This window comes from Carya illinoinensis, chromosome 1 (assembly GCF_018687715.1).
Source record: "Carya illinoinensis cultivar Pawnee chromosome 1, C.illinoinensisPawnee_v1, whole genome shotgun sequence".
Classification (NCBI taxonomy): Eukaryota; Viridiplantae; Streptophyta; class Magnoliopsida; order Fagales; family Juglandaceae; genus Carya; species Carya illinoinensis.
In genome coordinates, this window is record NC_056752.1 from 9,741,176 (window position 1) to 9,765,332 (window position 24,157).

Genomic DNA, 24,157 nt, shown 5'->3' on the forward strand with positions numbered 1-24,157 from the left:
AAAAGTGGCCTGATTTTTTTTTGGGATTTCATCTAGTTTAAAATGTTGAAAGAAGCACGCACCACAAGGAATTGAACCCAAAGGCCAGAGCCGTGGAATAAGTACCACCTCGAAGATTCAAGAGCAAGGATTGATCACCATCTATTTTCCTTCGGCATTGTCGTTTGTAAAAAGAAACTTGGTAATCCCTTCGGGCTTCTTCTGCGTGTGGGTCTTCTGTAGCGTGTGTATATTTTTTATTTAGATTAATGGGGGAGATATGAATCTGTATGGGATGTGGGTCTTCGTGCTTCATACGCACGCCTGTCAAAACACTGTAAACTCTAATTTTATGGTTTTTTTTTTAATTTTGTTGGATCTGTGCATCTTAGTCACATTGTTACTGAGATTGCGTTCGGACAGCAACTGGTAGGTTATAGTCCATGCATCGTAGACCTCTGTTTGAAGCAGTGTTAAAAAGCTAGAAGTTGCCTTCAAGTTTAAACGTGTTAAGCTTTGTTAAGAAGCTGGAAGTTACCTTAAGCTTCAAATGTTTGAAGCTCTGTTTGTTAAAAACCTAGAAGTAGGCTTGAGCTTCAAACGTTTGAAGCATTGTTAAAAACCTGGAAGTTGCCGTAAGCTTCAAACGTTTGAAGTTTTGTGGAAAACCTGGAAGTTGCCTTAAGCTCTGTATGAAGCTTTGTTAAAAACCGAAGTTGCCTTAAGCTCTGTTTGATTTATTATTAAAAACCCCTATGGTTTGCGTTAAGCTCTGTTTGATGGAGCAGGAGTCTCGAGTCTCCATTTGGTTGAGGTGTTCGTGATCGTGAAATAGGGGATGCATGCATGCAGACACAGACCTATGAATGGTTTGAAATGAAAAACTCTGTAAGTTATAATCTCTACATTTTGTGTAATGCCAACAAAATCTCTGTGTCTAAACATTTATTTTTTACTAACAGATAATATGATGAGATTATAGCACTATGCTTGGTCTCAGTTGAAAGGCAAAGAGATTATGATGAGAAATTTTGTAGCATCATATGTTTATTTGTTTCGCGAATTGTTTTTGTTTATAGTCCTTCAAATATATTTGTTATTATCTTTATAATAATAATAATAATAACAGTCCTTCAAATATATTTGTACTAAAGTTTTTAATAATAATAATAACAATTCTTCAAATATATTTGTTATTATTTTTATATTATTTCAATTCTTCAAATATATTTGTTATAATATATTTGAAGAATATATTATTTTTATAATAACAATTCTTCAAATATAAAACTAATAATATTATTTCAATGAGAACATTATAGGTGGTGGTGTTGGGCCAAAGTATGCTTTTTCATGCTGTGTTTTATCTCTTCATAAAGTTCAAATGGGATTCATGGAAAGATGACACAGATAAAATTTGACTGACCACCTGTAACGCCTTCTGTTGTCATCTTTTTCAACATTTGACACTATCCAATGCCCAATCTCCATATGCAATAACAATATAAAAATAATTACATGTTTATATCATGATATAGGCAGGAAAAAAAAAAAGAATTTACACTTGGTATTGAAGCTGAGTTTATGACCTTTAATTTCATTGATGGGGCTTATTCCTTGAACCCCCTGTGGTTATTTGCTTATTTCCATGAAATGGTTGAATTATAATATTTCTCCAAGTTATTTGCTTTTTTGCTCCTTGATTATAATGAATTCGTAGACATATCTATGATACACTTTATGGGACATGTGCTTATTACCCATGCATATTACCTAGTAATATTAATTTGTTACTATGGGATTGACTTTAAACACTTTCTTCGATTGACTTTTCAGTGTTCAGAATTTTAATTTATTAGCATGGGAATAAGGGATGAAAACTCATCTCTCTCAACACCATCCAGTGTAGATCCCTTGACCAAGGTATGTTATATGATTTTTATAGGTTGTTACGTCAATAGCATGGTTGCTAATTATCATACGTATTTTTATGTTAGGACATCCCAACTACTGCTCCAAACTTTCCAATTTACATGCACGGTTACTATAGAGCCCCACCTGCATGGTCATCGGCTATTATGCCATATCCAAATGCACACCAACTTCAAGCCAACATTCAGATGGTGATGATCGAACTTTGTTTGCCCCCCCCCTCCCTTTTAATTAAATTTTAATTGCTTTTGTTTTTATCAGAATGCTAGTTACCCTTTTCATCATGGGATGGGCCTTCCGAATCCTGTCATGGCTACAAGCTCCGGATTGGCCGAAAAATTTGGTAAAGGGGATACACCTAGTGAAAGTACAGTGCCTTGTTCATCATCTAGAGTTCAGTCTCAAGGTGAACAGGATAGGCCAGATTCAAGGGAAACAAGCGATGGCACTGCCGGGTCACCCCAGTTAGACGAAAAGGGATTTGGTGATATAATTGAAGAGCCAAAAACAGGGATGGAGTTTAAATCTTTAGAGGAATTAAATAGCTATTATAAGTTATATGCTAAAAAATGTGGGTTTGGATCCATAACACAAAGGAGTGAGAGGGATGAAAAAGGGAGTGTCAGATATGTCACTCTTGACTGTGCTCGTGGGGGAAAGGCTCGGAATAAAACGATGAACATAGGCAAACCACGGCCGACAGCTAAGACTGACTGTAAGGCAAGAATTAATGCCTTAAAAGTTGAGGGAAAGATGAAGTTGACCACAGTTAATAATATACACAATCACAGACTGAGCCCACAGAAATCGCGCTTCTTTCGTTGTAATCGTGAAGTAAGTGAGGCTGTAGAAAGAGTACTAGATACTAATGACCTGGCTGGCATCTAAATGAACAAGAGCTTCGGGTCTCTTGTTGTTGGCGCGGGAGGGTTTGAGAACCTGCCATTTTTGGAAAAGGATTGTCGCAACTACATAGATAAGGCAAGACATCTGCGACTTGGATCAGGTGGTGCTGGAGCGCTTCGAGACTATTTCTCTCGGATGCAGTACAAGAATCCCGGATTTTTTTACTTGATGGATTTAGATGATGATGGGAGGTTAAGGAATGTATTTTGGGCAGATCCACGCAGTAGGGCAGCATATCAAGATTTTGGTGATGTGGTAACATTTGACACTACGTACTTAACGAATAGATACGGGATGCCCTTCGCACCCTTTGTTGGTGTAAATCATCATGGCCAGTCCATTCTCTTGGGGGCAGGGTTAATTTCCAGTGAGGACACGACACTTTTATTTGGTTATTTCAGACTTGGCTGCAGTGTATGGATGGTCTAGCCCCACCAGCTATTATTACTGACCAGGAAGGAGCAATGAAGAATGCAATCGCTGTTGTATTTCCAAAAAGTCGGCATAGATTTTGCTTGTGGCATATACTTAAGAAAGTCCCTAAGAAACTTGGCTCTCATCGTGCCTACAAAAGTGGCCTGAAAAGTCAGCTAATGAAATGTGTGTATGACACTCAAAATATTGAAGAATTTGAGAACTCCTGGGAACAGTTAATTAGCACATACAGCTTGCAAGAGAATGGCTGGTTACAAAGTTTGTACTCTGAGCGCACATATTAGGTACCGGTCTTCCTGAAGGAGTATTTTTGGGCTGGCATGAGTACCACACAACGGAGCGAGAGCATGAATGCATTTTTTGATGGGTATGTTCATGCGAAGACAAAATTGAAGGAGTTCGTCGACCAATATGACAATGCATTGAGAAAGAAAATCGAGAATGAAATCAGCACGGACTTCCACTCCTTTAGCGTTACAATTCCATGCATATCTAGATCTCCTATAGAGAAGATATTCCAAGAGTTGTACACGAATGCAAAATTTAGAGAAGTTCAGCAACAAGTTATGGGTGTGCTCGATGTGGATCCATATCTACTTAGACGGGATGATGTGAAGAAGACATATCTAGTAGAAGATGAAGTTCGTGTTGAGGAGTTTTGTAAACATGTTACATATTATGTGGACTTTAATGAGGAAGACTGCGAAGTTAAGTGTTCGTGTGGGTTATTTCAGATGAAGGGGATATTATGCAAGCATGTCTTGGCCATATTCAAATGTAATGGGATAAAATCTTTACCAGCGAGGTACATTTTAGATCGATGGAGGAAAGACATCAAACGGAGATACACTTTAATCCACAGTACATATGACTCAGGGCATCAGCGAGAAGATACTAACAGATATTCAACTTTATTGAATATTTGTTATCAGATGATTACTCGTGCAGCGGGTTCAAAAGAGCATACTAAAGATGCGAAAAAAAAGTTAAATGCAATGATTGAGTTATATGGCGACAACCAAGAACCCCCTTCAATGACCAAAATAGGGGAGGAGACAACCATCGTTGGTAGTTCGCAACAAGTTATTAGTCCACGAGTTGTGCGAGGAAAAGGTAGACCTCCATCCCTGAGGAGAGCATCCAGGATGGAGCAACACATCCGGAAAGGAAAAGCGAAGACGAAGAAAGCAAATTTATTGGGAAAACTTAAAGAGGTTTGAATTTTGAAATATAAAAATTATTTTTAATATTCAATTATTATTTGTTTTGATTTATTTATGCAAATCATGTGATTACAACGAATTTGTAATTTTTTTGTGTATATCAGAGAGATGGAGGATGTACGCCAGCCCAAGACACATGTAGGAATTTATTTGGGCCAGCAGAGATAGATAGAAACATGCAGGTATACATATCTTGGCCATATAAAAAAGATAGACTTTTTTTTAACATTAACCACTAATGGGTCATGTACCAATTATATTTGCCATACTTTTCTGTTTACATAAATCAATAGACTATTCGAGTCAGCTCAACATTTGACATTAGCGAAAATCAAAATATGGCTGGGAGTCAAGAAAGTGAAATATTTCTAAACTTTTGATATTTTATACGTTATATTGATGTTAGCCTTAATATTTTATATTGTCATATTTTTTTCTGATAAATAATATTTTATATTGTCATATTTAACAGATACTATTTGGGTTGGATGGATCACAACCTGTACTAGAAGGATTGGATGGATCACAACTGCAGAAATGATATGGTGGTTATTCACTTTTGTAATTATTTTGGTGGAAATCAAATTTTGGCTTAATTGGTGGTTGTAGTTAATTTTGTGGAAAGAATTGTATTGGTGGTTATATCCATTTCTAATTATTTTTGTGGGAAGTAAGTCCTACATTAATTGGTGGCAAGTGGATTATTTGTGTAAAGCTTCCCAGGGGGTGGAACAAATGTTTGTAAATATTTGGTAAATGGGAATAAAATCCTGGTGAATTGGTGGTTGTAGTTAATTTTGTGGTTTGAAATAGCATGGTGAATAAAGTTTTGTAATTATTTAAGTGTTCGACTAGTCTTGGCAGGTTTTATGGGAAGTTTGTAGAGATTTTATTGGTTGTTTATTCCCATTTGTGGTTATAAACTTTGTACAGGACAAGTGGTGAAAGTTTATGTATATTGTGCGAGGACAGGTGGTGAAAGTTGTTGTAAATTGATTATGGACATGTAGTTATCGGATGAAAGTTTTTGTAAATTGATCATGGACAGGTCTATGTAAATGCACACAAGTCACACTTGCATCTGAATTCCAAACCCCGTGCTTAGTGAGTTGAAAGATTCTAAACGTATAAAGGCAAGTTAGCAATAACAATATGAAGCTTCCTATCCCATCCTGCGTCTGGAGCTTTTCAAAACCACTACCCAGGCGGGTTCAATTACTATGGCTTGTCTTACTCGTTTCTAGCATATATATGCTTGCATGAAAGGGTAGTCAATGCACATGTTCAGGAGACGCACTCGGATGGCTGGGAAAATTTAACTTTTTATAAAAACTGGTTTCAAGTGTTCACCAAGAAGAGACATTACACTTGAAACTGCAGTGCTATGGCCACTTAAACACTTAAACAATTCAGTCCCTCTAAATTAAAAGAGCTAAATTACAAATTAGATATCCAAATATTTACAATACTTAACTATACTTATGGCAATAACTAAAGCCACTTACAACACTTAAACAGTTCATAATTAGCACGTAAACCACTACCAAGAAAAGAACAAACAGTAGAAATAAGTTGTCTAAATAATTACAACACTTAATTATACAAACAACACAACTAAATAACTTATAACAATTAAACTACAAATTCAACTAACATAAACCACTACCAAGTCAATAAATAACAACAAAAGACAAGTACAAAACCCCAATACACCCGGGGGTAGTGTGCGTGAACGCCTTAGGACAGATTCTCTCTCAAGAAGCATCAACTCCAGTTGTTGGACCTCCTCATTTCGCTCGGATAGCACCATCTCTCGCTTCTCAATGTCATCCAGTATCTTACGGAGCTCATTCTCCCTTTTTTCGACATCGCTGACTCTCTTCTCAAGCTCTTCCTCCTTCCTTAATAATTTATTTTTTCTTTCTTCTAGATCTGCAGTGAATTCATTAAAGTCTGCCCACTTGAAAAATTTACAGTATGGTAATTCCTGATATTTGCACAGATACATAAAAAGAGTTAGATGTTTGTAATATGATGGCAATGTAAACCCTATGTAGTATTAATTAAATTCTTGTAATTACCTTTGTGTTGTACTTAGGATACCCTAAGAAGGGTCGTCCAGGATTTGCTTTAGTTTTTGAGTATCTCAATATTGCTTCAACCTCACAGAAGCACAAGGGAGGAGGCAAAGTACATTTGCACCAGGATGAAGAAGACAGTGATGATGTAGTAGAGATTCTAGCATTAACCATAATCACAATGGAAACGAACACATCAAAAGACACACATAAACCATACATCTATGTTCTTTTCCCACTACTTCATCATGCTGAAGAAGTGTAGTAGAAATAAATGGTCAATCAAGCAATTTTGAATTTTATCAAAGTATCCTTCATGAATTCCCACTTACAACACTTAAATCATCTACACAGTTGAATAATCAAAGACCCAAGTTTACTTGTAATTACAGATGAACACTTAAAGCTTTTTTAGAATAATAGCTGCATATGGATGACTTTCTACGTTAAATATGACTGTAACTAATATGTTACTATGTTAAATCACTATTTATCTTAAAAACAATCAAACCAAACCAATTTATTTCTAACGCAGATCAATATACTTGGTGATTTTAGTATATGCAAATTAAGGGTCAAAAACAGCCCAAGTACATTCTTAAAAGACCTAAAAAATGTTGACAAGGTTCCTCTAATAAAACTGATCCTAAGCTCTGTTTTGAACTACTTTATGTAACTTTAGCAGTCCATCGATCCCAAATGTACTTCCTTATTACATGGTGAGTAAAATTGATGCAAGAAAACAGTAACCATATGAAAATTAAGGAATTAAACAGCCCAAGTACATTCTTAACAGACCTAAAAAACATTGATAAGGTTCCTCTACTGAAACTGATCCTAAGCAATGTTTTCAACTACTTTATGTAACTTTAGCAGTCCATCGATACTTCCTCATTACATGTTGGGATCAAATTGATGCAAGAAAATAGTAACCATTTGAAGTCAATGTACTTGTCTATAAATAAGAACATTATCTTTCCCGACATAATTAGAGACTGGAAAAGTATAACAATGACAAATTAACAGACTAAGAAAATAATGCACGAAAAAAATCAGAATACTTGCCTTCCTTCTGGACTGGACAAGGGCGACAGTCTTCCTTCTTCCTTGATGGCCATATTCTAGGATTAGAGTTTCGAGCTGAGGGGAAAAGGGCTGGGTTAGGGTTACGGATTCGGGCTAAGGGGAAAAGGGCTGGGTTAGGGTTACGGATTCGGGTTGAGGGGAAAATGGCTGGGTTAGGGTTACGGATTCGGGTTGAGGGGAAAGGGATTGGGCTAGGGTTACGGATTCGGGTTGAGGGGAAAGGGGTTGGGCTAGGGTTACAGATTCGGGTTGAGGGTTAGGGTTACGGAAATGTGTGGGTTAGGGTGGGTTAGGGAATGGGAATGGGAATGGGAAATGGAAGGGATTCGAGGTAGGGAAATTGCATTCTCGAAACAATGGAAGTCTGGGGATGAAGGGAAATGGAAGGGGATCTAGGGACAGAAAAACAGAGAGGGATGATCTTTGAAACACAGAGAAGGAGAAAGGAAGAGTCTTCGATGGAGAGAAACACTTCAAGGAAGAAGGAATGGGCTTCGGGTCTTCGAGGTTCTTCTAAAATCGAAACACGGGGAAGGAAGGGGACGGAGGAATGAAGGGGCTTCGGCTTCGATGGACTTTCGAAAGTTGAAACAGAGCGATTAGTTTGAAAGGAGACGGAAGGGGCTGGCTTCAATGGAGAGGGAGCTGAGCTTTGGGAAAGGAAGGAGACGGAAGGTCAAGGGAGCTTCAGGTCTTCAGAAGGTAAAAGGTCAGAAGGTAAAAGGTGGGAAACTACCAAAATGAATTTCAATTAAAACGGCCCCGTTTTCATTAATGCCACCTCAGCACCGTTTGCACGCCGACTGCAAGTAGACTTTTTCGTCCCCTATATTTTAAGAAATTAAGAATTAGTGCATATGCATGTGCATGTGGTTTTTCTTATTTAATGATTAAAAAAATCAAATTGAATAGATCTATTTGTCCAGTTATTTATATAAATTAATTGCATAAAATATTAAATGAGAGGAAACAATGATCTATGTCGCGATATCTAACAATAAAAAGTAATGAGAAACTATATTTACAACTGTAAATTATGTAATTATCGCGTAATCATTTTTTAAAAAGTAAATAAACATAAAACCTATTAAAATTAATTTTAATAGTATATCACACTCTGTTTTTAAAATAATTATGTAACGTTTATGTACATCACGGTTGTATGTAGAATTATTCAAAAGTAATAGCAAATATTACCAACTTAAACCAAGAGATACGATACTATATTTATGGATATTTAAGTGTGGCGTCCCCGACTCCCACGTACAGAAAGATGGGAATCGTGAATACAAAAATGATAACAACACGAGTCATGCACCCCAAATGATAAGTACGAAGTGCATGTATAAGTAAAAGTGAACAACAAAAAGTCACAGCAAATAATTAAAAGATAGTCATCTAAGTATCAAAATATTAAATATAGATTCACCAAAATAAAAACATTTCAAAAAGTTATACAATTATCTAGTAAAATACAATAAAACCAAAATACATAGTCAAAAGGGAAAATAAATCCCAAAGTCAACAAGCGACCTCAAGTCACTCCTCCAGTAAGGCCAAAACCTTAGGCTCGACGTCCTCATTTGTATCAAAATTTACAATTCTATAAAACGGAACCGCATGGTTTGAATACCACGTGAGATTATAAGTCTCAGCAAGTAATCAACCAAACAACCAAAGAGATCAAAACATATTTAAACAACAAACAAGTATGCATGCACATGCTAAAATATGCATGAGACCAAAAACATCATTTTTTCTAAAATGACTATTTTTCTAATGCACGCCAAAAATCTCATTTGGCCCAAAACAAGTCAATTAAAACAAACATTAGCCATTTTTCCAAAAAATGGCCCAACTATAAAACTACCATTTTTCTAAAAAATGGTTCATATATCCATTTATCAAAATCCATCATTTTTCTGAAAAATGACCTATTATCCAATTATGCCGTATGCACTATGATCTCCTATAGGGACCATTCACACACCTTGGCTCCCTTCGTTACACCATGAGTAACGACCGTACATATGACTTCATAACAACTAATGTTTAGCTCTGCACCCAATGCGTTCATGACCAAGCATTCTCTATCTCCCGCCAATAGAGAGGTCACAAAGTCAGCACGAGAGCGTTACCATCTCGTCTGATCTAGTTGTCGCTCGGCGACAACTCAAGGGATATCACTTAATTTACATGCTCCCAATTGACCAAATGAGCTTCACCAAAATAATACCTTATCTCAGCTTGGAGTCGTGATATGCACACACCAAAAGATATTTTCTCAACATAAAAACCTAATTTTCATAAATAACACATGAAATTGCCTGTGACAGTAAAATGAATGTCATGACATGATAAACAACCAAATAAAATACCCAATCACAACCCAACTTTACAAATCAACCCATCTTCCAAATTCAACCCAAAATCCAAACTCTGTGGACCCAACACCCGGTACAACCAAACAAATTGCAGAAAAATATGTTAGAGTAAAAACATATTTAAATCTCATTAAATTCTTTGAAAAATTACTTACAATGGTGAAAGGAAATTCTGGAATATTAAGAGTGACACCAAAAGTGGCAAAACAGTGATTTTACAAGTGATGGCCGTGGGTTTCAAGTAAAGGAAATGGAGGGAGAGCTTGGCTAGCTATGGCGTGGCATGGAGGGGTTAAGGAATGTGTTGGGAGGCAAGTGGTGGCATTGGGGAAAGCGTATAGTGGTGCTATGGCGGCAAATCTAGACTTAAGGGGTGAAACCCGTGTGATAGAGAGTGAGGGAGAGTGTGGTTGAAGGAGGCCATGCGGCTTCGTGGGAGCTGGGGAAGTGAGAAGGGAGGCCAATAATGGTGCTCGGTGGGGCTAGGACCGGTGTACGGTGGCGATAAGGCCTGTGCAATGGTGAAGCTGTGTAGAGGAGAAGACCCATTTCAGAAAAAATGGAGGGAGCTGTGCGTGGGGCTAGGTACGGGCTGGAGGTGCTCACCGGCGAAAAGGGAAGTTGTCAGCGTAAGGTGGTGGCTAAGGGTTAGCTCACGAAGATGCTAAGAACTGTGCATGGTGGAGCTGTGTGAGGAGTTACGTGTGTGCAGGGAGAGGACGACAGCGAGATGGAGGCTGGTGATGGTCGCTGGCTTGAGGGTGAACCAGAGAGGTAGGCGGTGGCAAGGTTGGGTGGCGGACGGCAGGGTTGGGTTGAGAGAAGGGATTCGGTGAGGGGAGGGGGTGTTGCACAGGCTGAATGAAAGGGAGGACAGAGAGAAAATGAAAGGAAGATGAGAAAAAAGAGAAATGGACTTGGGTTTTAATCCAAGTCCTTCATTTTGGGGTCTTCAAATTGATCTAACAGTGAAAAAATAAACATAGAGTTAACTAAGTTAAAATAAATAAAAAAGACAATTAAAACACAACAACTTAGTAACAATAAAATAAAATAGAAAAAACCAACAGTAAAAATTATTTGAAATAAAGAGCCAATAAATAATAGGCAATAATTAATAATAAGAAAAAGTACATTAAAATAAATTACACAATTTAAATAGTAAAAACAATAAAATACTATAATAATAATAATAATAATAATAATAATAATAATAATCAATTTAAAATAAAGAAACCAATAAGATAAATAGTAAAATAACTAATTAAAAATACAAGAAAATGAGGGATGTCACGTAAGTATATAAACATTATGGGTAAAATGTAATGGAAATTAATTTGTTTCATGAAATTGGAAATGAAAATAATCAACCGAAAATAAAAGATGGTATCTGTGACTTGTAGTTCAACGATATATATCCTCTAAGTAACAAATAGGAAGGTGAGATTGTGCGTGAGTTGTAACAAGAAGTCCCATCTTTGTAGAAAAAAGAGAGAGAGAATTAGAAGTCATAGATTTAAAGCATGTTTAGGTATTAACCTGAGATGATAATTCTATATATAGTAGTAAAACAGTTTAAGTTAAGATATTTTATTGAGTTATTGTAAAATGAGAGAGAGAAAATTGAATAAAAATATTGTAAAGTTTAAATATAAACTTTTTAATATTATTTTTATTTTAAAATTTTAAAAAAATTGTATTATTTTTTGTGTTTTGTTTAGAAGTTTAATAAAGTTGAAATAATTAGATAATGATTAAATTAAAAATTAAAATTTTTTTGTGTTTTAGTGATATTTGAGAAGAAAATTATAAGAAGTTTTAAGATGAAATAAGATGAGATCATCTCACTTCTCAAACAAAGCCCTTAATCATTACGGGTGTTATGTGCATGTTGCCATGTTGCAATGAGCCCTCAATCTTGAAACCGTACCTAAGAACTACCATCAATGCCCGAAGAAATTGCTCTTTTACCCTACAAGAGCATAGGAAAGTGAGAGAAACTACAAGAACAAATTGAATCAGGATTTGATCTCTCTGGCGAAAGGAATAAAATGATGCATATTGGGTAGCCAAAGGAGAAATAAAATCTATATTTGAGAATGTAGTTTTATCTTAATAAGCAAATGGTGAGTTGTCAAGTGTGAGATGGAGTCATATGTCTAGGCTGGAAATGTAGTCTGAAGTAGAGGAAGCATGGTCATAACCTTTGTTAGAAATTCTAGATTAGAGTACATAGCAGATACGTTTTCCTTGAGTGGCAAATCATGGATCTAATGCGGTTGTTCCACAGACTTTTTTACGGGTGTTGTTCATCCAAAATCATCCTCATCGATGATGGAGTGTGCTACATGGTAATAATTCAGAACAATACGTACATGTTCCATAACCTAAATACCGACTCATCGAGACTATAAAGAACTAACACTTAAAGAGAGAGATTTCTGTTGAGAAAATCTTACCACCGGTCCATCTACTATCCCTAAAATAACAACCCTCCAATAAGTGTTTGCCATGTAGCTCTTTCATTACATATTCCATATGCTTGCCTACAACTAATCACGCTTTGTGAAAAAAGCTCCTCCCTCATGAAATCCCTCTCCCTCTTCCACTGAAGCCCCCACCCTCCACCACTCCAATTGACCATCGACATATCATCATCACTTAGAAATATCAATTTATGTGGAAGAAGAGGAACATACTCAGAAGGCTTCAAACCTAAGCTCTAAAAATCAATTCATTAATAGGATGGTAACGCAACCACTGGGTTATAGATCGCCCAATGTTCTACTCATTCTTGACCCTTTCCAAAAGCTTTCCAAACAAATTTAGCAAGTTTTTACTCATGTTATCACCATCCATGAATTGTATGCTCCTAGTATGATGCAAATAATCCAATAATGCAGCTTGGGCTTCTTTCCTCACGGCACAATGAAATTTACCAACATTTTTGCTATTAGCAAAAGAAGCTTCACCCAAGTCTTCACAGATTTCAATTTGAAAAGTTCTTTTTGTTCTATAATACCTAGGGTTTTGGGCAATGAGGAAAGCCCTCATTGGCCTAAATGGGGCCATTAATAATCCAAGGAGGCTTTGCACCGATATTTGAAGAAACACATTTGAGAATAGATAGTATTCTCTGTTTTGGAGATTCAGTGGTAGCCATATCTATGATTGAGAGTTGCTTTAAGTTCGATTCATTGAGCCGCTTCAGGTTCGAGGCTTGAAAAGCCTGGAACAATGGGAATAATAGGAAAAATGAGAAAACAAAATCGAGAGTTCATATTCAAGAAAAAAAAATAAAGAGAAAATCTCAACAGCGTTGTCCTGCTGTGGGGATGACAAACTTGCTTTAGTACGGTGACAGTCTAGGTTTGGTGCGGCGGCAATCTGGTTCTTGTGTAGACTATGGTCGTGTAGATTTTGTAGCATTGATTTGGGACTCGTTTCTCTTCTAATTTTAGACTTTTGTTGGTTTGATAAGATGAAATCATATTTATTGTGTTTGGTATAAAACTTCATATGTGGCTTATTTTGATTGGGGGTTGTTAAATGCCCAATATTAGCCCAACCGTTTCAAAGAGGAACTGATTTATATTTGTGCCTAAAAGTATCTCATCCAGAAGAAGGGAGGTGCTGAATAGCCCCTCTAAGTGTAACGCTAAACTAGCCTTAAAGGCCAACCATCAAGGCTCATAGTGGACAAAACCCCTTTATTACATCTCCTACTCACAAATAGTGGGTAAAACCTCAGATCTGCATATCTCAATATGTTCTCAATCTTGTTCATACTAACAGATAGCTTGTGCGATCACCAAGCACACTTGTAAAAGAAAAAGGGGAGCACTAAGTCTCTTGGAGAGAAGGCCATCATAGCAACATGTCAAAAAGCGTCTCATTATGCTCCAACTCATTTGGTAGTATCAGACTAAACATTCATAATCCATCTCGAGTCCAAATGACTCAACGAAATGCCCAATCTCCATAAAATATGATATACAACTATGTCACAATTTCCAAGAAGCAAAATAACTTGTCAGCAGCAAGTACAAGCACAATATTGATGTGTTAACAAATAGTCTTCCTTTTACTCTCATGTCATTCAGTTTTAGTCCAATCGCTTTCCCATCAACGTCTATTTAGACCGTATCATTCATAGTCATAGACAACATACCAAAATAGTAGATACTAAAAGTTCAACCTCATGACTATATCAAAGATCTTCTAATGGTATAAATAAATTTAAGTCATAAATAATGACCTATTGGACTCACATGGTGAGTAAGTAGGGATCCATTCACTAACCTCTATTATTGGTCGTAAAAGTACATATCGTATAAAATACATGCTTCTCTTTCCAAAAAGAGCACATGTCTAATCTCAATATACCGTATAGATCTTAGTCTAGTCATTATCTCTATGTCTAACATGAGTCCCTCTATTTGTTTGCCATCCAAAGTGCCAAAAATGATCTTGCATCTAGCTAAACCAAAAGCCACATGGATTGTGGATTACCCATATACAGTCTTAACAAATAACAAAGATATCATCTTAGCCGAGCTAAAGCGTCATATAAATTTGTGTCAACCATCTCTATATGCTACATAAGCATCAAGGGACACAATGTATCATCTCCTCTCGCTACCTAAGCGCTAGAGATGATCGCTCATATGAATAAGCCAAAATAAGCTTGTCAACATACCCTTTTCACCATAACTCTCAAAAGTCATGGTGAATGTGTGTGCTCATTAAATGTTCCAAGTTAGACCACATGATCACATAACATATCACTATCATATTCCAGAAGAGCAATAGCAAGGAGAGAAATCATATGGTCATCTACAAATGATTAAACCACAAGTCTTTAGTGATGTTTAATGACCATTCATGTCCATGCATAATCTCATATGTAGTAACCTTCCAAAAAATATGTACCTATCAACATACTCTACTTTTATACATAAAAAACATATGCAAAACCGTAAACTCAGTGACTCATCACGAATCTCATTTAGGGTCAAACTCATAATATTAACCTTAGATTCTAGTAAGCAATTTCAATCGCGACTTTTAAGAATCTACAAGATGACCATAAAATATCATTAAAAAAATTTAATTTGTGACTTCAGGATTTTATATGAATCTCTTGTACTCAATGATAACATGTGAGATAACTAACCTTTATTTTTCATTAAGGGTAAAGAGATTAGGGCTTTTGATCCTAAGGACAATCACAACAATCTAGTCATTACTCTTAATGACATATCCAAATCACGTCAAACTTTCTTAATCAAATAAGCCATATTTACCCTCTAACGAAATATCAACATCTAACTCTCATGAGGAAATCATAATGGAAACATCAAATGGTATAGGTAAAAATAGATTCTTTGGTATTTACCATCTCATTGATTGTCAATGAATTTTGAACAAGAGCTCCTATAAACTTTTTTTCTTATAAACAGTTTCACAAGACAAAGTCTAGGCTAATTTTCAAAAATCCATGTCCACTAATGAACACTACTGATTAGACGACAATTAATAATTTAAGACTACTAGATTGTCATCTCTCTTAGGAAGACACTTTTTTAAGATTGTCAATAGTGTTCAAAGAACTTATTTTATTCAATAGGTCATTAATAATAACGGCTAGTTACATTGGATATCTTTGAACTGATTGTTAGTTTAGGCTGTATGAAAACAATACCAGTACCACAACTACAAGATTTAAATGCCCACACACATGCAAGTAGGAATTTGGTTGTAGTTATGAAGTTCATCCCACGAGCATTTAATTTTTCTACAGTAAACCCTTACTGATAAATGATCTTGTGAAAGTGAAGAAAGCTCCTTTTGTAATTGAAAATGTTTTGGCCCATTTTCTTGAAAATGTGGTTCTTTGACTCTTCCTACATTTCTTTTACTATCATTGCATATATGATTGTCCACAATATCTTTCAATATAGAATTCAAGATCCAATACAATATCATATTGTTGCAACACTCCCATACTTCGTATAGAGGATCGCAATCTATTGGTTGATTTATCACTCCCTTGATAAAACTCATCTTGTTCTTAGCCTTCAAAAGCTATTTGCATTGACATACGCCATGTGTGGTAATTGTCCCCCATGAGGACTTGAGAAATAAGTACAGAATACGTCGAATTTCCATTTTGAAAATGATATGGACTTGCACATTGATCGTCATTGTGTATCTGAACAGAGCCTGAAGTTGCCATCACAGCCGAGAAAGAGACGAAACCCTAGGATACCCTCTCTGATACCATGTTACAAATGAAAAGAAGAGGAGAGAAACTCTTTGGGAGAGAGAAAATTTTATTCTATATTTCTACGTGTTATACTTACATCAAGTCTATGTTTTTATACATGTAAAATGATAAAAGTGAGAAAATTGAAGGGAAAGAAATTGACTGTTTACTAAAGTAAAGTAAACTAACTTGTAAAAGTAGACTACTTACCTCTTAGTCATGGATTTAATTGAAATAAATCATTTTATTTAAATCTCTAATCGAAATAAATTGTACAAACTACAGGCCAACAATTACATACATAGGCTCAGATTACTTTTCTCTTTTTTTTTTTTTTTTTTTTTTGTTGATTTTCTTCTTCTTTCATATATATATATATATATATATAAAATTGTATTGAACTATTGATGTATTGTTATTTAGATTTTTTTTTATTTATTTACATTTTCCATTCTTTCATGTATTAATGCAGTTGTATTTTTATTTAGAATTTTTCTTTTTATTTTTGAAATAAATTGATTACAACTTAGTTTGACTTATATATAATTATATCTATTGAATGGTTATTTATTTTGTGCTTAGAGATTAACTTAAAAGTCATATTTCATGAGTAATTGAATTCATATATATCTAACTTTATTTTATATGTTTCAATTTGATTTTAAATTTAGGTTTATGAATTATGTTGAAATTAAAAATTATCAACTTATTCTTCAAAAGAAAAAAAAGTTAATATTTCAAAAAATACTTCTAAAATTCCAAGGGTTGAATCTGAGAAAAATCTTGATCTTAACTTTCCAATTTTGGAGTCTGGAGAGATTCATTTTATATCTTCAACACTTGATTTTAAAGAGGTTGATATATCTTCACTACAAAGAAATCCAAGATTATGTCCTCCTATATGGGACTATCCAGTCAATCAACGTGATGGAATAAGAAGAGCTTACTTGAAAATGGGTCCATATAAAATACGTCTATCAAAATATCAATTTTCTGGTTCTGAAAAGTATCCTCGTCGCTTTCAAGTTTTTTAATTTGTACAATTTGCATCTTAGCTAAAGTATTCTCCATCAAAGGATACTGCATATTGTTTTCCTTATTATTTTTTTACAATGAAAGCATCTGGACGTTTTGGATGGGAAGCATTATGCCTTTTTGAAAGTTGAAAGAAGATTAATGATGGAAAGCATTATGCCTTTTTGAATCCTCTCCTTGCTCTTATTACAATAATGCTGTGAAATATTGTGAGGATTTACTAAAATAATCACAGTATATTGATAAAGTAATGAATAAAAATTACAATAGAACAAAATCTTGATGATTTTATTTCTTTAAAAGAAAGTAAGTTATAATTTTAGACTCTGTGTTTATTGTGTTTGATATATTTGTACGAGTGGTTTTATATTATTTCAATGATATATTGTTCTTGACACATGATATACTTTTTTAATACATAGGTTGTATTAAACGTATTCTATTTTTATTTTAGATCTTACGTTTAATTGTTCTATATCGTAGAAAAAATTGTATAGAAATATAACAAAAAACATCTTGTTATATTTTTAACTTTACTTGCCCCTCCTAAAACAAATTCCTGATTCCATCACTGAGAAGAGATGTGTGCAATTGTCACGACAGGGCATCCTAGAATGCAAAGGGCATCAAGTCCTTCCTAATGGACTTAGCAAATGCGAAGGCCTGAGGATCAGGTTCAAGGGAAGCCAAGTTCAGAGTCTTGGAGTCGATCACGAGATGCTTGAGCATATAATCCCTTAGCTGCTCAAGATCCTCCTTATAACTGTAGGCCTAGGCCTTGTCCTGAATGGCCCTAGTGCACCTAGCCTGAGATATGACAGCCTCTCAATAGTTGTAACTTATGTCCAGGCTGGACTCCATGGTTGAAATGCAGACGTCACAAGCCAGGATGGTGTTGGTCGATGCAAGCAGCTTCGACTCCAGAGAGCGAACCTGGGCCTCAAGCTTCTACACAAGGACTTTCCAGCGTTGGACAGATCGTGTAAGCTCAAAATGCTTGGACAACAACTGTGAGTGTCACCCGGCCTCCGAGGAGCGTTGTTTGATCAAATGCACCCTCTCGACCCAGAGCTCCACAAGCCACCTTGGTGCCGATTCCAACTCCCCCACTTGCCTCTCTAGGTCTCGTTGGAGACTGGCCCATTCATTCCCGAGATGCTCGCACTCCATGCTTGCTTGGGTGAATTCTTTTGTTGCCCTGCCCAACTAGCCCTCCATGTCAGTCTTCTCATCCCAAAGCTGCCTGCCCCTCTCCTACAAAATCCTGTTACGCTCCCTCAATGCGTCTAAGTCCTTCTCTAGGGTATCATGTTCACGATTCACATCTTCACTTCTTGGTTCGCCTTGTGAGCTTTCAAGCGGGTGAGCAGTGCTAGGGAACGAAGCACTCAGTTTTCCTCTTCGAGTTCCCCTCACTCCCCCACGATCATGGAGGTCAGTTGATCCGCAGACTGCACCACGAACAATGTTAAAGGAAAAGAAAGTTAAAAGAGTCAGACGGAACATGTACGGAAAATACATGTGCAAAAAGAGGCCTTAATTTCTGGGCTTCCTGCTCAATTGCCTCGGCCTGAGCACCTGTCGCCTCGGGCTCCTCTGTTCTAGCATAGAAGGACGGCTTGGCACCCCCAATTTCCATGAGGGCCCAGACCATCCCTAAAGGGACTTAGAGGAGGGGCTCGGGTTAGTGGCCTTCGGTAGCTTGCCCCTGGTGTCGGCTTCTATTGGCTGGACCGCCAACCCCTCAAAGGAAGCAACCCCCGAGTACGGCTTGGGAGGTTCCTTGACCACCATGGAAACTTTAACCTGCATTGAATTCCTCTTGGTTTTGACGGTGGCATTCGTCCCTAAGGGGACTGCGGTGCAGCCTTCTCCAAAACCAAGTAGGAGCCAATCTTTAGTTCCGAAGACTGACTAAGAGAAGGTGAAGAGATGGAAATGTAGTCGTCACTCAAATCCACGGCGAGAGGGGGGGGCCAGGTTAGTCTCTTCTCAGACAAAAAGTCATGGACTGGCAGTGGAGATAGGAGCTTCAGGCATCGAGACCTGAGGCTTGGATTGCATTGGGGGACATGATTCTTTGAAAGCAAGGAACGACTCCACCTGCGTGGGGGGTCCTTGGGGTGCCAATTTGAGGAAGGCGTCGACGAAGGCCATCTAAAGATCCTCGTCACCTTCCACCACAACAGTCGTAGATGCCAAGTCAAGGGAGTCATCATCGCTGTAAAGGGAGGGCACAATTCCTCTTGCACGGGGCCTTTTGAGGGGGTTGTTTTGGGGCCTCAAGGTGGGAAGCCCTCCCCTCACTTATCAGGACAATGTGGGAACATGAACCTCTGGCCTCACCCCTGAAGGCTCCATTGGCCGCATCACAAGCTGCCCGATGTCACTTCTCCTTGCCACCGGCTACAGGAGGGTTGGAGTTGCATTTTCAATGTCAAGGTGAGGGGGAATCCCTTAGGAAGTCCCGCCCCAACACATACAAATGGTTGAGAGTGGTTAAGAACCTCGCAATGTTGGCGTCAGTCAACACCACGTCGGTTTCAGTGTCGATTGGGTGGACCACCACCCAAGCCTGCACAGCCGCTAGTCTGGCCTCCTCCCGCCAAGTCAAAGTAATGGACAAGCTCTTGCTATTGGGTACATACGACCAAATGGCCCAGACCAAGAATTCCTGGTGGGCTCCCTCCCCATTAGGGTATTTCCACCCCTAGCCAATGACGAAGAAGAAACTCCAAGACCAATCTTTGATGTGGGAGTGTCGTTTCTCAAGACTGGAATGTGCTTCTTAGAGGAGCTTACTTGAAAACTGAACAGGCTTCCGTCGAGACGTAGCACCCGATTCATGGACAAGAACTCCCTAACAATCAAGTCAGGGTGCTCCTCCGGACTAGAGCTAAGCACCATACGAAAGACCACACAGCTAGCAACCAAGAGCCACCAAGCATTCGAGTAAAGTTGTGTCATGGCTAGCCGTAAGAAGTTGAGAACTTCCTAAATAGGACGACAGAAAGAGAGTCGCAAGCCGTTTGCAAACATTGGGGGGTAGAGCGCAACCTGAGATGCCATTCCATCCGAATCCACCACATTGAGGCAGAGTCTAGGAATCTCCAGAATCGCTGATTCTGGTATGTCATGAATCCTCAATGCACGGAGGTTAGACACTGGCAACTCCCAACTCTGACTTGCAAGGAGAGAACTAGGTAGAGGAAGACAAGCACGAACATGGGGAAGGAAGTGAGAAAGGCAGAAGACAAGAGGAGAATGGAGTTTTAAATAGAGAAGCGTGTGTGATGGTTGGCCTGCCGTAGGAAGTGAAATGACCAACCGTTAGGAACTAAAGGGGCTTGACGAATCTTGAGATTCACACTGAGTGGCATCATGGTGAACCCAACTAGCATGTCGGCAAGAGTGAGTACAAAGCAGGCACCATACACGTGGGGGACATGAACCAATGCGCAACCAGACCATGAGGCTCCTGCAAACCATTATAGAGGCAACCAGACCGTCGTGGGGTGTTGGGCATGTGCAAGGAAAGATCAATCTAAAGAAAGCAGTAAAAACTTTGAATTCTCACTAGACCATGGTGGGAATTCATGGGATACTGTGAGAGAGGTTGTTCCTCCCGCAACAGACTGAGACATGAAGGCCTGACCCCATAGGGTGAAGGTAGGCGTCAAGATAGCCTAGTAATAGGAACTTAGGACGGGCTCGACCTAGGAGGCATAAGGAGGAGTGGCAAAGTTGCATGCAAAAAGTGTGAGCCATCCAAGCCATAAGGCCTGACACCTTTAATGGTCGGCAAACCATGCACACAAGGTTAGGTGTTGTGCATGCAAAAAGAGAGGTCATGCCAAGATAGGAGGGTACAAATAAGGTCTCAGACTCGTTAAGGTGGCCAAGATCAGGCATGGTCAGCTTGCCGCTTGGCAGAAGGCAAGAGGACAGTACAATTCGAGTACGAAGTAGCATGACCAAGATCTACTTGGCAGGAGATCGCCCACCCATAGTGCCTCACCCAATACGCCAAGGCACTATAGCTAATAGGTACGGGGGTCCAAAAAAAAAAACATGATTCTCCTTCTCTAAAAAAATCTAGTCATTAAGATTAACACTGACTTAGGTATCAGAGGTGATCCTCACCACCCTGAGTCCTAATCTCTTCAATTCTTGCATGTGAATCAGGGAACAATGAAGTTGCTCGGGCCACAAAACACGAACTCAACATTCATAATTAATTTTTGCTTTTAAGAAAATATTATAAAAGTAATTGGAAAAACCAAAAATTATTAAAAACACTCAGAACAAGCTAAAAAATAAAAATGATATTAAAAATAAGAGATAAAAAGTAATCGAAAGTAATGAAAATACATAAAAATAAAATGGGAAAGCATCATAAAAAGTAAAACGATCTATAACCTTTAGATAAGAAAAAATATAAAACAACAATATAATAATATATTTGAAAAATAATATTTGTATAAATAAATTGAAATAAGAAAAGATTCGAAAAATGTGAAACCTAGAAAATAACAAAAGAATAAGAAAAAATAAAAAGAAAATAAAGGGATCAACTTTCGGCATGATCTAATCTAGGTAAATAATTGAAGATTCGAAGTTTGAAAAATCTTTTTTTGACAAAATATTTTAATATTAAAAAAATATATAAAAAAGTAAAGGGCGACCACAATTGGGCCTCACGGCCCACACAGGTCGCCATCTCAATATGAATAGAAAACACAGTTCGTCTGATCATGAGCTGCTGCAAGGAAAATAATCAACTTCACCACTACCCAAAGGCCGAATGGTCATGGCACGATTCTTTGGCAAATAATTGGAGGAAGGGTCCCCTGTGCAAAGCTTGGAGAGAAAAAGGGGTGGTAAAACTAAAAATAAGAAGATAAATGTTTTAATTAAAAACAAATCTCATTAAATTAAATTTATTAACTGATTTAATAAGAAATGTTAAATTATAAAACTACTTCTATTATAAAGTAACTGTAACGTAATTTATAGATTTATTTTTATAAAATTGTTTTGTAACCATAATATTTTTCAAATTAGACAATATCGTATAACATTGAATTGGAAATAAGAAAAAAAATAACTAAAAACTTTTATTTACAGAGAAACGATATTTGCAAGTTTAGAATGTATAAACCTCGCATACCCCTTTTTAAAAAATGGTAAAATCTGGAATTTACATAAAAAAAATTAATTTTTTAATAATAGATTCTACTTTAAAAAAAGAATATGCGAGATTTGCATACTTTAAGACTATATCTAACATTATTTTTATTTATAAGTTTAATCTTTTAAGATAATCTTGACTCAACTCGGTATTAGAGGTTAATCTCTTATTTTTAAAATAAAATAGAAAACTTATGCTTTTTAATCTTTAAAATTGTTAACACTGTCTCCCTGTCTTACATCATATATTTCCACATCAATATATGATTTATTATTTTATTTAAATATACACATATTTAAATATTACTAGATGGCAGCAATGTGCAAAGCACGTTTATCTAATTTTATGAAATGATTATTTGTAAAAAATAATATATATTTTATAAAAATGATTGATTTCACTTAATAATTTAAGACATATTTGAAAAAATAAAACATTAGTTCAAAATATCATATAATCCAATACATGTTTATAACATCCATAATTTTAGCAAAGATGCATACAAAAAATTTAATAAAAGTCCAACACAAACGGTAGCTCAAAATATGTGTCATTTGATATTTGTATTATAATTCATCAATTTGTGTCATCCTGAAGAGGATCAATAAAGAATACATTGAAATTCTTACGTTTCTGTTGGTTGAGTCAATCAGGGTCAATATAAAATTAAATCATCCATTCTTTTTATAAAATTTGTGCTATAATATTTTCTATATATAGCATATATATAAATCATAAAATATATTTTGAAGTTGTTAGCCAAATTTACTCTATCTTGATTAACTCAAGAATCACGGTTTTTGTCACGTGCCCATCATAGCAAGTTCATGTGTGGAATATGACTTAGTAAAAGCTACATCCTACTAATATTAAAAATAAATAAATAAAAAATTTTAAAAAAACTTTGATTAAACACACTTGTATTATATGAGATTTTTAAATTTGGAATACTCAATAATATGAGTTAAGGAAATGTATAATACACGTGTATTTTACTTAGGAATTTACATCTTATGCACCTAATACATGTGTATATGTTAAGGAGAAAGAGAAAAATATAATAACTAATCTTTAATTACTTATTATTATATAAACTATTCAGTATTGTAATTATTGTGATTAATAAATTATATTATAACATAAATTCAGAATATATATTTGTATTGTTATTATTCTCGGCTTTAAACTAACATTAAATAAATAAAAATCATGTAACTTTTTAATATAAGAATTATGATCTATATAAAATTTGTATGTCTTTTATTAAAAAATTGTGTATGTTCATTAATCACTTATGACTCCCCAGACCAGGTGGTTCACCCAGCCATCCATATATATTTAGATACCCTATTTTTGTTAGCATCTTGAGCCCTGCTACATACAGGCAACTTGTACACTCAAAATGTGCACGAATCTGATGTTAGCATTATTTATTATTTATTTTTTAAAAGAAAAACAACGAAGATGAAGAACAAAGCTTCGGCCTCCGGCATAAATCTAAAGCCCTTTTCTACCTTTCCAAAAAGAATTACTCATCTACTACTCATGACTTCATTTTTTTATTTTATTTCTTCTTAATCTGCCTTGTTCCCTTATTTCAACTTTTCTACCCTTTCAGAAAGAATTACCATCTTTCATTC

General features: G+C 36.3%; 1 protein-coding gene across 1 annotated transcript; it reads left to right on the forward strand.

The window, feature by feature from the left end:
- The first annotated feature begins 3,599 nt into the window (after positions 1–3,599).
- LOC122304726 (protein FAR-RED ELONGATED HYPOCOTYL 3-like) lies at positions 3,600–5,016 on the forward strand. The gene is made up of 3 exons (XM_043117011.1): positions 3,600–4,466; positions 4,580–4,657; positions 4,948–5,016. The coding sequence occupies exons 1-3, from the start codon at positions 3,600–3,602 to the stop codon at positions 5,014–5,016; spliced, it is 1,014 nt and encodes a 337-aa protein (XP_042972945.1).
- Positions 5,017–24,157: the final 19,141 nt, after the last annotated feature.

Excerpts from the sequence above, each read along its gene's own strand:
- LOC122304726 (XM_043117011.1), top strand. The coding sequence starts at position 3,600 with ATGAATGCATTTTTTGATGGGTATGTTCATGCGAAGACAAAATTGAAG. Across the intron at positions 4,467-4,579 it reads TATTGGGAAAACTTAAAGAG|AGAGATGGAGGATGTACGCC; the intron begins GTTTGAATTTTG and ends TGTGTATATCAG. Across the intron at positions 4,658-4,947 it reads AGATAGATAGAAACATGCAG|ATACTATTTGGGTTGGATGG; the intron begins GTATACATATCT and ends CATATTTAACAG.